At 37.0% G+C, this 13480-nt stretch overlaps 1 protein-coding gene across 1 annotated transcript; it reads right to left on the reverse strand.

Moving 5' to 3' along the window:
* Positions 1–6087: 6087 nt before the first annotated feature.
* On the reverse strand, positions 6088–7320 carry LOC115744848 (gamma conglutin 1-like). The gene has a single exon (XM_030680238.2). The coding sequence runs from the start codon at positions 7318–7320 to the stop codon at positions 6088–6090; it is 1233 nt and encodes a 410-aa protein (XP_030536098.2).
* Positions 7321–13480: the final 6160 nt, after the last annotated feature.

Here is a 13480-nt window from a genome sequence, read left to right on the forward strand (position 1 = left end):
TGATGCTTCTTCTGTCTTGATTGGTGGAGATAGAAGGAAGAGATCTTGGCCTCTTTTATAGGAATTTCAATAGTGGGCACATGCCTTTAGGCCATGTGATCTTATTCTAAGGTCGTGAATTAATTGATCAGCCAGCAAAGAAGGAATTGACTAATGGGCAACTAACGTTGCTTCGTCGTGTTCTCCATGAATAATTCCCTGTCATTGATTATTGCTGAGGCGACCAGTAGGCGCAGGCAATAATCAATGAGAATTTAATAAAATCCAACGTAGTAGTTTGCGTTGAAATATGAGCACTTTATCGATCTTTCGTGGACAATATGCCATCACCGACCATTTGTCTTCTTTTAGTCCGGTGACTAAAATATAAGGTTTTGTCCTAGCTGACTTCGACTAGACTCCATCGTGGAGAACAACTTTCTAGACAATATTTCCTAGATATTCCGGAGTTGGGTTTACATAAAATGAACTAGTTAAGGAAAATATTTTTCACCAATGAAAAAAAAAAAAAATCTTGAAAAGTGGCGAAAATGATTCCCTTCTCTTTTCAAAAAAAAGGAAATCATTTCCCCTCATCTTTCCTCATTGAAGTTCCTTTTCATTTTAACTTTTTAATTTTTTTTTCTTTTTCCTTCTTCCTTTGTCGGCCAGCGACCGACCACAAGTGAGTCTCCACCTTGCTAGCTAGCGAGCGTTAGCCTCACCAGAGGCTGGCGAGCTTGAGCTCTCTTATGGCAATTAGTGGTCGAGGAAGAAGGAAAAAAAAAAAGAAAGAAAATAAACAAAATCAAATTTGTTTTTAAAAATTATAAAATTGTCTATGTTAGCGTCGGCATCCACATCAGTAATTTTGACCAAATGACAATGCATAAAATCAAATCGTATTTTTGTCACGCCCCGATCCTCGAGCATGTGGCATCCCCGCCTACTCGTTCCTCGGGTTCAAGAGACAATAGACACCGAATCGGGGTGGTAACTACATCAATAGACACGGAGCCATCTATGGTCATGAGTCCTTTTAAATATACTGATATGGATTCAATATGGTAGTGTGGCAAACAAATAACACCTCACAAAATAGTGATTCTTTATGTGTTATCTCCTTTATCAGTCATATTCTCTCTCCTTAAGTGTCACGAGACTTGATGTGCTACTTGAGATTATCCTTATAGTTCCAATGAGCTTACATATATCTTATCATTATGGTTAACTTTACTTTATGTGTGTCAAGATATAACCATAAGGCTAATAACTGAATGGCCTTGCCATTACTCAAGGTCTTCACATACCTTGAGATTTTCACTAGATACATGTATTCATAAACAATTTATTAAATGCAGAAGAGTTTTTACATATCTAAATGCTATAAAATGCAACGAACAAAGTTATAAACTTCATTAGAGCAAAACCAAAGCAACTCCCATTAACAACAGCATCCAATGGTGCCACAAAACCCATGCTAAGGACATGTCATCCATATATGCGAGGGTGAAGAGCTTCAGTCAATGGATCTACGACCACATCATTTGTGGAAATATGCTTTATTGTAATATCACCATTTTGAGCTAATTCCTTTATGGCAAAAACATTGACAGCCATGTGCTTAAACACCTTAAACCTCTGTTGTTTTTAATAAACAACACAGTAGAGTTATTGTAATAAGTTAACTCTATAGTCCTATCCACAAAATCTAATACGATCAACTCGCTAATGATGGTCCAAAGCCAAATAACCTGAATAGTAGCCAAAAAGCATGCTATAAACTCCGCTTACATGATAGAGGATAACATAGATTTCTTTTTATCGATTTTCCATGATATCACACCTCCTACTTAGATAAAGATGTACTATATTGTTGACTTCTTGTCATCTTGATAGCTAGCAAAATCTGACTCTAAATACTCTACTAGTTGCAAGTCTTGAACTTGTTTGTAAATTGGCATATAGTCTCTTATCCTCTTTAAGTACATCAAAACCCTTTTGGCAACGACCCAGTGATTGTGTCTTAGATTTGACTAATATATGCTAGAAGTCCATTTGCAAAAGCAATATCTAGTCTAATGCAAGCTTGACCATACATGATACATCCAAGTACACTTGAATAGGGTATATTTTTCATTTGGAAATTTTCAATATCGAATGAGGAACTCGTGACAGACTTTGTTTATCACCCTTAATGATATGAGCAATTCTTGGTTTGTAATGTTGCATACTGAACGTTCAAACATATGATCAGCATATGCCCTTTGAGACAAACCCAATATATGGCGAAAATGGTCCCTATAGATATCTATGCCAAGGAGAAAAAAACACCTCACCAAGGTTCTTCATGTTAAAATGCTTCGACAACATCTAGTTTGTCTCATGCAAAAATCCATGATCGGTGCTCGCAAGTAAGATATCGTATACATAAAACACGAGAAGAATAAATTTTCTCCCATTGACCTTCTAGTATATATGTTGATCCACTTGTTCTCAACAAAACCGAATAAAGTGACAACACTACGAAACTTCAAGTACTGTTGTCTAGAAACTTGAGGCCACAAAATAATTTTTTAAGTTTACACACAAGCTTACCTAAATTATCTACTTAAAGCCTTCCAATTGTGCCACATAGACTTCCTCAACAAGATCTCCATTCGGAAAGGCAATTTAATATCTATCTAGTGTAACTCTATATCAAAATGAGCTACTAATGTCATAATCACTCTGAAAAAATATTTAAAAGAGAATAGCAAAAAGGTAGGGATAAGCGGTTCCAAGTTCTAACCCGTCGGAATAGGTTCCTCCTTGTTTAAAACCTAAAACTTGCCATGTAGACCTTGAAACTTAGAACCTACACTATCTTAGGTTCTAAGATCGGTTTCGGGGTCTATACAAGTTTCACCTATAATCTTAATTGAACGATTGCAATGAACCATCAACTTTAATGATCACCATTTACTGCTACCACCGCTAACCACAACTCATAGTTAGACACACAAATAAATATGAAACATTAAAAAAGTAAAAGTCTCAATCATAAACATCATCGAAAATGGAAGCTCGGACTAGTGATTCCAAATTACACACTCATTATCAGACGCCATGGAATACTGCGGGATCATACGAAGAAATATACCAAGAAAAAACACAATAACTTATTACATATTACATAACAAGTTACAAGTTCTAAGTTCTACCTACCTGGAACTTGGAGCCTATCTGTCGGGATAAGTTCCCTAGATTTTGGAACCCGGAACCTACCCTCCATGTCTTGAAACCTCGAATTGGACAAGTTCCCTACCGGTCCAATTCCAGGTTCCAGATTCTACCTTGGAACCACGCTCACCCCTACAAAAAGGTGGCTTCATAGTCCGCTCATTTTCTTTGAGTGAAACGCTTGGCGACCAGCCTGGTTTTAAACTTCTCAATCTTTCTCTTAAAGTCCCTTTTAGTCTTGTACACCCATTTACAAGTAATGGGCTTATGATCTTCAGGCAATTTAACAAGCTCCCAAACATTGTTATTTTTCATAGATTATATCTTGTCTTTCATCGCATCCAACCACAAATCTGAGTAAGGACAAGAAATAGCTTCTGCATAAGTCACTAGATCAACCACATTGTCGATATCGTAGTCATGCTCTTCTAGATAGATTAATCGTCTCTACCTAAGGGACCTCCTAAGTGGAACAACTTGAACCTCATTATACGCCTCAAGGGCCTGGGTAACTTCTTCAAGAGTTGTCTCAATAATAGGATCCAGGATCTCAACATACTAAGTATGTAGTGTAGGAGGCTCTATAATCATCTATATAGGCAGCCACCGAATTGTTATCCTCAATAGTTTGTGAGTAGCTCATCTCTTTGGCCACATTAAACTCTAGAAACTTCTCTATTTGTGATTCCACAATTATTGTACCTCTAGTGGGATTATAAAATCGTTATCTTTTCGAATGATCGGGGTAAGATATGAAGTAACATCGAGTGGTTCTGGAGTCAAACTTACTTAGCATTGGATAATATAACTTCACTTCTACTAGACAACCCCTAATCCTAAGATGGGTCAAGTTAAGTTTAAGTCCAATCCATAACTCAAAAGGAGTCAATAGAGCAACTTTGGTGGGAACACGTTTATAATGTAAAGGGTTGTTTTCAAAGCTTTACCCATAGGAAATCAAGTAAATTGGTCCTCTTAATCATACTCTTCATCATATTCATAAGGGAGTGATTGCACCTTTCAACCACACTATTTTGTTCTGGACTGCCAAGTATAGTGAATTAAGCTACAATCCCGGAATTCTATAAGTATTTGGCAAATGGCCCTTTAAGCTGTCAAGCATCGCCATGCCTACCATAATCGGACGACCCTAGTCGAGATCGACAACCTTTATGACTTTTCCCAATTGTTTCTCAACTTCGATCCGAAAATTATTAAACTTGTCAAGAGACTTAAACTTTTCCTTAATCAAGTACGGATAGTCATTTCAAGAATTGTTGATAATAAATGTGATGAAATAAAAATTTCTACATACGGTCCCCATATAGGGTCCATTGTTATTAGTGTGAATAAACTTCAATATATCAAAATTACGGATTGCGGTTTTCTTCTTTATTTTAGTCATTTACCTCTATAACAATCTACGCAAGTTTCAAGTACACATTTAAAAGCAGGCAGAATGTCGGCCTTTATCAACATGTCCACTCTTTCTCTAAAAATGTGACCAACTAGTTTATGTCACAATGCATAAGACTGTTCTTTAGATAGTATTGATACCTCATTTTTAGCCGACATCTCATTAAAGGTAAAAATTCAAGATTTGGGTTTTTGATCGCAATAGAATCTATTTCTTTGTAAAAAAAAAAGTCATTTACCACTTTAGATAGTTTTAGCATTTCATTTGCAAGCTATTTGCACCTTTATTTTGAAAAGTCAATGTTGACTTTTCAGTTGTCTTTTTGGTCAACTTTGACCCAAAAGCCAACCTTGGTCAAAATTTGCTTTTTGGCACCAAATCATCCAAAATAGTGTCAATTTCACTATTGCATTTTCAATTTATAGAAAATTGACCTCACTGTTGGTTAACCTTTTTCTAAAAATAAAAATAAAAAATGTGAAAATCTCAAGATCAACCCTTTTACCTTAATTTGACTTTAGCATTGTCCGTCTTACAAAAATCGATCCCAAATCAACTTTTTCCAATTTCAGAATTTCGATACCTCATCAGCAAAATTCAAAATTCAATCATTTCCAATCATTTTTTAGGTTAGATTCCTTCATAACATTTGATCTAGAGGTCATTACACATTCATTCCCAAACCAATTTGAGATTCCATGCCAATTGCAAATTTTTCCCAATTTCAAGGCTGTACAGTGATCTGATTTAGTCTTCATGATCAACATACAAGTTCTGGTGTTCAATATAATTGAGTGAATAGAGCATGAAATCAATATTAATTTTAAGAAAATTCACAAGAATGCAAGTTCAATTGACTCAGTTTAAGGCAAGCTTAGTGCAATTGACTTGATTTCACTCAACCCATGCTAGAGTATCATCTAATTTGAGTAATTGAAGTTCAATATGATCAGTTATACATGTTCAAAATTGGTCACATGGCCCATGAGGTAATTCTAATAGAAATTGACGGAATTAATGGATTGTATGTCAAATTCACCATCACAATTTAATTAAATTCAATCAACTTGTGCTCAATTTGATCTAATTCAATTTAGAACTTTTTCATTCAGCAGAATTGGATAGACATTGGAAGATTTGAGCAAAATAGAAGTCAAACTGAACCGGTTTGACACCTGGTTCGACTGGGCTAAACCGATTCAACCAATCTCACTCAGCCGGCGATCTCCGGCCATTGTCCAATGAATTTTCAGCAGCCAACAATGCCGTCCAACCATCTAAGGCCATGGCCAGAGTCCCTCTCCTCGCTTCATGAGATAGAACAGGTGCTCATACACAAATGCTTTTATTACACGATATTTTCTCAGACAGAGAGTTGGTCTAGGACACGGACACTTTATTATGCATAAAAGAAAAGGCACGTAACTCTTTCTTTGAGTTTAAACGTTCCATGAGAGGTAAAGAAATGCTCAAGGCCGAACGGTGAAATCGAAGTTTCCACATGAGCTCCCGAAGGAGGACAAGGAAGAACTGAATCCCAATCTCGACTGGACTAAATCAAATTGCAACATTATGTTCTCCATTTGGTATGTCCCGATCACCACAGCATGCTCTGCTGAGTCTCCTCCGTCAACGAATGCCAAACATGCCACATCGTCGTTCACTTGTTTCAGTAAATTAGATTCGTGAATTGTCCAGTGCCCGCCGTCGCCTAGCACTAGATCGATTTGAGGAATGCTCTCGTCCTTCTTCTCTTGCGTGATGTTCGTCTTGAAGCAAAAGTCGAGCGGACTCATCCTCTTTCCTCGAGGGATGCCTTTCAGAGCCTTCTTGAATTCGCTTATAAAGACACTGTAAATGTCCCTCCTTAGGGTAGTGTAGGGCACTGTAGTACTGAGCTTCACACCTCCATTAAAGTCGAGCGCAAATGCGTTCGCTGGAACACTAATGGCCTGTTGGTCTATGGATATCCCTGTCACGTTGATAAAATATCCCAGTGTCGTGGGATTCTTTATGAGTGGAGTGTAGGAAAGTACACTTGAAGCATCAAAGTTCGCTGGAGGTTCAATATAGTATGGACCATCACCGAAGAAAATGACCCCTTGGTCATCACTTGAGCTTGAGAGGCAAATGGAGAATTTCTTTGCGACGTCGAGGAAAAATGGGGTGAATTGATATAGTAGAGAGAGAGTGGACCATGACAATGAAGCTACACCGATTGCTTGTGCTGGAAGAGATTGCAAGAGAGACGATGGAGCACACGATACGTACCGATTGAAGTACTGTATCCTGTATGTAGAGAGAGATCTACCAGCGGTCCAATATACTGTCAGAACATTGCCACTTAAATAAGATGGGGCACATGACCCGGTGATTGGGTTCACAGGTGTAATATAGCAAGAGTAGCCATATGTGTTATTCGCCTCGGGGCATAGCGGAGAGATGTAATTGCGAGCGGTCGAGCACTCGGGATCATCAAAAGAAACCATGGGTTGCGGAAAATCGCATCGGTTCCAGATGAAAGGGGCGTCGAGGTCAACGAGATATTGCTCAGAAGGGTTCAGTGTGAGGGTGACGGTGTGAAGGGAAGTGTTAGGGTCCTTGTGGAGGGACGTAACTAGAGTGTGAAAAGGTTGAGCCAAGACTTCCAGAGACGAAAGACCCAAAACGAAGATGAGCAAAGCAAGTATAAGATTGCACATTTTGGTGAACTTTGGTATGTCAATTAGAGGACACATGAGATTGATGATTGAGAAGTGGAGATTTTATAGAAGAAAAGCATCGTCTTTTCAGCTTCATCAAGGGCTCTATAATGCTTAATTTGAAAGTTGATTGAGGATCAAGATATGAATTTTCTAGATTTGAGTAAAGTTCAGACATCAAATAACAAGTACAATTTGAATTGATTGGATCATGTGCTTTAGTACACAATGTATGGGAGACATTGTACCTTGGACTAGATTTCCTCGAGATCGAGAAGGAGCTCGCTGTATTTTTGCCTTAGCCGTGTGCAATATGGAGTTCTTAATACTCATGCATTGCGTTGACCACCCACTGAAGAGTACAAAGTACAAATTAAAGGACCAATTGCCCAAGAAGACTAAATCCAACTTGAAACTATTACTAATAGTAACTTTTTCAGTCTAAATCCAAATGCATGGAGTCACGATAGAGCTAGTCAAACATTCGGCAGACAACATTGATAACTTTGAGTTTCTTTTTTTTTTTTACCAACTTTGATGATTTTGTGATGTAAAAGATGCATTCTAAGTCAAATTTGATGTGCATAAGAGGATAAATACTGTTAGAATATGTATCGAATTTGAGCCCGAAGTGAAAAATCTAAATTACGGAAATTAAAGAAAAGTTAGATATTTGGATATTTTGCAGATGTTCAAAAATTGTTTCTTCGTTGGCATTGGCTTTTGATATTTTGGTGTGAAACTCCTAATTTGGAATTGCCGTGAAAAGCAAATCTGTTATTGATAATGTCAGAGAAAGAAGAAGCAAAACAATCCGTGTTGGATTCACTTTCCTAACGCAAGCTGAAGTCACGGTTAGGAAAAGAGAAGTCCACGTGGAACTTTGTTGACCAAATCCTATTCCTAATTCTCTGGGCGGTGGCTACTTAAAAGGATAATGATGGAGTCGTCTTTTGTGTCTAGGAGACGTAACGAAGAGAGGAATCCTTGAAGCGCCATTTTCAAGTGAGTGCTTGGCATTGCGTCTTCGTTTTATTCGTCATATTACATCAAGCAATCAAGTGTCGAACCCGCTTAAATTCTTGTGGTAAAAATTTGTATATAATTCCTTCGTGAGATTAAGAGATTATATCGTGAGGAATTGGAGTTAAATACTATGTGCGTTATTGGTTGTATTTGGAGCTGGAAAATACTGAGAGTGTTTGAGTGACTCGAGAGTGGTTTGTAATCTCCGATTGTATCGCTTGTTCTATAGTGGAATTGGTTATTGCTCTTCCCGTAGACGTAGGTCTCTACGACTGAACCACGTATATTTGATATCCAATTTATTTTATTATTCTATCTATTTATTATTCGATCGCTTGCTCCATGCAACAAATAGTATATCCCCAAGGTTATCCAAGACAAGTCTTGATCGGTTTAACGGCGTGTGAGCTGGTCCAAATTTGGAGATACCACCATGATCTGGTCAAACAAGGGTTAGTATCCATTGTGTTGCATGAAACACACTATCAAACAATAAAATAGATAGAATAAGAAAATGGATCGGATACTAGATTTATGTGCTTCAATCATACAAACCTACATCTACGAGGAGAGCAGCAATGAATTCTATGATAGATCAAGTGATACAACGAATAATAAAAATCATATTTGAAGCATTCAAATACTCTCGGTGCTTCTCAGCCCCCAATTACATTGAATAACCCACAAGTGTTGAACCCACAATTCCTCACGAAATAATTTTTCAATCTCACAAAGGAATTTAAAAATTTTACCAACAATATTTAATTGGCTTCAAACACAAGGGATATAATTCAATAGCAAAAGCTCCTCTTTGATACTCTTTACAAAGAACATCCACTTTTTATTTATAGGCAAAGGTTGGATCCAAAATAAGCAACGTTTTCCAACTAGGAAACCATGAATTAGGAAACCTATTCAAAGCAGGAAACCTAATTAGGAAATTTACTTGTCGGGCTCAAATCCAAGACATATTTTCAACAGATTGTAACCTGCATCTACATTCATTAATGTTGCTATCAACTCGATTTGTTCTATTTTCATCTAATTACCTTAGTTGTATGTACTATATAATTTACCAGATGCTTGTGCTATAATGGCAAACCACATTTTCATCTATGTTGCTTGAACCTTTGCTTCCATTGCGTACCTCTGAAAATTCCTCAGCTCTAACTGTCTTATTATGTATCTCGAAACATTTCATGAATCATTTGAACTCACATGAGAAATTCAAAGTATAATTAACAGACGTGTCAAGTATGTTTATTACTGATTCACCTGGAGAAAGATTCATGAGACCAGATTAAATTTGTGTCACGCATTACATCTTTTTCTGACCAGTTTGTTTTTACCAACCCTTACTTTTACCAACTCATTTCCCCTTTTTCTCTCCTCTTCCGATTGCGTAGAAATATGAAAAAGTGAAGAAAATCCGGTTTGAGGAGGATGATTTCGGGTGGGGGAAGCCGGCGTACGGCAGCGTCGCCGGTGCATTTAAAACAAACTACATCACTACCTTCCTCCTTGTCGCTGAAGGCCTTCTCCTGTACGTACTGATTGAAGTTCTTCTTGCCTTTGAAATTTTTCCCTTTCTTGGCCTTGTACAAGCTCTTCATCGTCCTCTTCATCTTTACCTGGACCTGTTTCATCATAATCAATATTGGTTCTCAAAGCAATTAACGTCTTACCTTTAGAGTCTTCATCTTTATTTATTCACTCTATCTCATATTGGTTGAATGGTGCTAATGAGTTCATCAATAGTAAGTAAATAAATTCTCTGGGTTTCATGGGTGGAGGTTTTGATGTGATTCCAATCCTTTGAAAGTCCCCGTAATAATTTGTTCATTTTCATTGGTCCTGTGACTGAATGCCTTCGATAAGAAAGACCATTTACTATCTTAGTGAATCTGTTGGATATCTCCTTCACTGGTTCATCTGGTTTCATCTTGAAGGATTTATAATGACCAAGAAGAATATGAATCTTGGTTTCTTTGACTATGTATGTTTCCTCATAACTCACTCGCAATTTGTCCCATATTTCCTTTACTGAATCACATTCAACCCCTCATTTGAATTCAAAAGGAGATAATGCACAATATAGAGAGTAAATAGCTTTAACATTTAAAGTATCTCGTTTTATCTAATTCTGTAGTAGAAAGAGTAATAGCTAGAGTGTTGTTATTGTTTCCTTCATTGTTGGCTGTTGCATTTGTCATGGGATTAACTCCTCTTCGCACAAATCCCACATCTTAGTGTCTTGGAATCTGATATATGTGACATCCTGAAAATTCCTGCGTTAATTAATATTATGTAGGAATTCGTAGGCCATAAATGTTGCAAGTGAAAATTTTAGTTAAGTGATTTGCATGGTAATAGCGGAGATAGGAAACATATTTTCGTGTCCATAAGACTATAGAAATATGTCTAGTAGAATTGGATTGCCGAATATCGTTTTCATATTAATTTTATAGAGTGGCAGTTAAACACGTAACGCCATCGAGTTTATGAGTGATGTTAGAAAGTTACTGAGTTAAATATTTTCTCGTGCTCAGTAAGTTTTACGAAACGTTTGATGACTTTAAATATTTTTCTGAATTACCAATATTTGAAACAAACGTTGATTTCCTCGTGTACGAACTGATTTATTTGTTATCTTGGGTAATGTATCAAATATCAATTCTGGAACTATTTGATTAAGCTATTTGCATCTCTTATAAACATGGCGCCTCTCTTAATTTCTCACCGACAATTCAACTCACATGCTCTTGTTGATATCAAGCCTTGCATCATCTAGTGCATTTAATGCACTTAATGATTCATTCCATTGGTTTACCGATGAAACATTCATTCCTTGACTTGCCGATGAAGTTTTGTATTAATAATGTCATGGTTTACTTCATGAACTTTGGCTTGAGTAATTTAATGCATGTAATGATTCACTTCTTACTTGGTCGATGGAGAACCACTCTTTTTTTTATTTGACCCAAATATCTCCTCTTGTGGCGAATGAAATGAAGCCATATGCACCCCAGCTATAAACATAGGGGCCACTTGAAGCGATTTCACTGGACCACATACCTCCGTTAATCATTAGTTTAACCCTACGTTGAATCTCTTTCACTCTTCTTACTGCCGAAAGGGAAGGAGCTCTAGGCAATGAGGTCTCCACTCCCTTCGCTTCACTCATTAACTTTAAATTACTCTCTTTTATCTTTCGCTTTCAATTCCACGAGTAAAAGAAAAGGCCCCATGCTCTATGATTAAAGTTTCTATCTTGGTCGTAATATTTTAGACAAGGTATATCTTGATTCTCATAACTTTCTGTAAATGTGTTTTTGTCGTATATTCAAATAAAATATTCATTGATTTTCGACTCTATTTATCTTGTTTGAAGGAAACATAATCTTTGAATTTTACTTAGGTCATTTTTAAGGTAAGTGAAAACTCTAAGCGCTAAGTTAGCATGATTTATTTAGTGCTCTTGAGTTGATTGATTAGTGGTTGCTATTTTTAGTTGCACTTAATGGTAAACGTGAAAATGGATCAAGTTTGGAAATTGAAGTTAGTATTCTGAGTGGTTAGGTTTTGATTTGTGTTTTTTAGTAAAAATGGATGTTTGACTATCTTCTACGAGAATCGGTGTGACATTGGAAGAAAGAGTGAAAGATGAGTGAAAACTAGCTTTATTGTTGATGTAAAGACTAAATAGTGCTGAAGTCACTAAAGTTTTCCATGAAAGTTTTCCATTTTATTCACTGGAAGTCGCAGAAGGAGAATTGGTGAAGTCAGGAAGTTGCCGACTTAAAACCGGTGTAGTATGATTTGCTGATTTGTGGTTTAAAAAAAAATTTACCGACAAAATGAACTTATCGATTCTGTGATAAATCGTTGGTCAAAGAGTTGAACATCGGTCCACACTGCTTACCGATTGTTATAAAACAAATATAATATTATATAATATAATAATATAATAATTTTATATTAATGAAATATCATTATATATTAAAAAAAGAAGAAGGAAAGATAAAAAAAAAAAAAACCCTTCTTGCTTTTTGGTGTTGCCGACATGTGGTCTAGTTATAATAATAATAATAATAATAATAATAAAGTACCGATTGCATGCAATTAGTTACAACTCTGATGTGCTCATTTCTTGGGTTGCCAAAGTCATGTATGAAAATGCATATGCTTACTGAACTGATGCACGAACATGATTATGCATGATGAATTGAGAAACATGATGTGACAATGTGGAATTTGAACATTTTCATGAGCAATATCTTGCATGATAATTATGTAAAAATGATGAAAGTATTCTGCCGTCTACATGATGGTGGCAACGATGCCGTAGAGTTGCAATGCCCCTTCGGTGTGATCCGGGATGCTCTGTGGAGTGTTTTAGGATGCCTAGGGAGTCGAGATGCCCATGATGTGCGATCTTGGATGCCCTTGCTGTGTGCTCAGGGATGCCCCGAGAGAATTCGGGAGGAGAAGTAAAAGATGATAATGCATGTTCATGTGCATACATATATTCATTTTGATAAAATACTAGGTGATACCGGTGCATTGTGAAATGATTTGCCAACCGATTGCCTTAATGAGCAATATCATGCAATACTACTACTGACATGAAAAGAGATCATGCGTATGCTCATGCATTTATGTATTACTTTGAATGCTTGTAGTTGTAAATGCCAAGTTGAGCGATAAGAAGATTACTTACCTTAGACTTAGAGATTTCATTTACTGGGCCTCGGCTCACCCATTTATTTTTCAGATATGTAGGATGTCCCTACTACCGCCGCCGCTATTTGGAGTACCGATGCATGTTTATTACGCATTTGAAGATGTCAAGTTTTACCTAATTTAGTTTTTGTTTATACCAAGTGTACTACCATAGTATGGGTAAACGTAGGATTCGTCAAGTGGGTTCTTCATGGGTTCGTAGCCTAGTAAGCGATGTTCGATAGTGATATGCTTGGACCACTTTAGGATTTTAATGGTCCTCGCGGTGTCGGCGATGATGACCCATCGATGGGTGAAGTTATCGACCCTTAGTTGTAGCCGATGTTTGTACATGTAGGTTTTTGGTGTCGCTGGAACAAAGTAGAGGAGATAGGTGACCCGAACCCTCTTC

Source organism: Rhodamnia argentea, chromosome 6, assembly GCF_020921035.1.
Source record: "Rhodamnia argentea isolate NSW1041297 chromosome 6, ASM2092103v1, whole genome shotgun sequence".
NCBI lineage: Eukaryota > Viridiplantae > Streptophyta > Magnoliopsida > Myrtales > Myrtaceae > Rhodamnia > Rhodamnia argentea.

Coding starts and splice junctions, on each gene's coding strand:
- LOC115744848 (XM_030680238.2), bottom strand. CDS start 7,320: ATGTGCAATCTTATACTTGCTTTGCTCATCTTCGTTTTGGGTCTTTCG.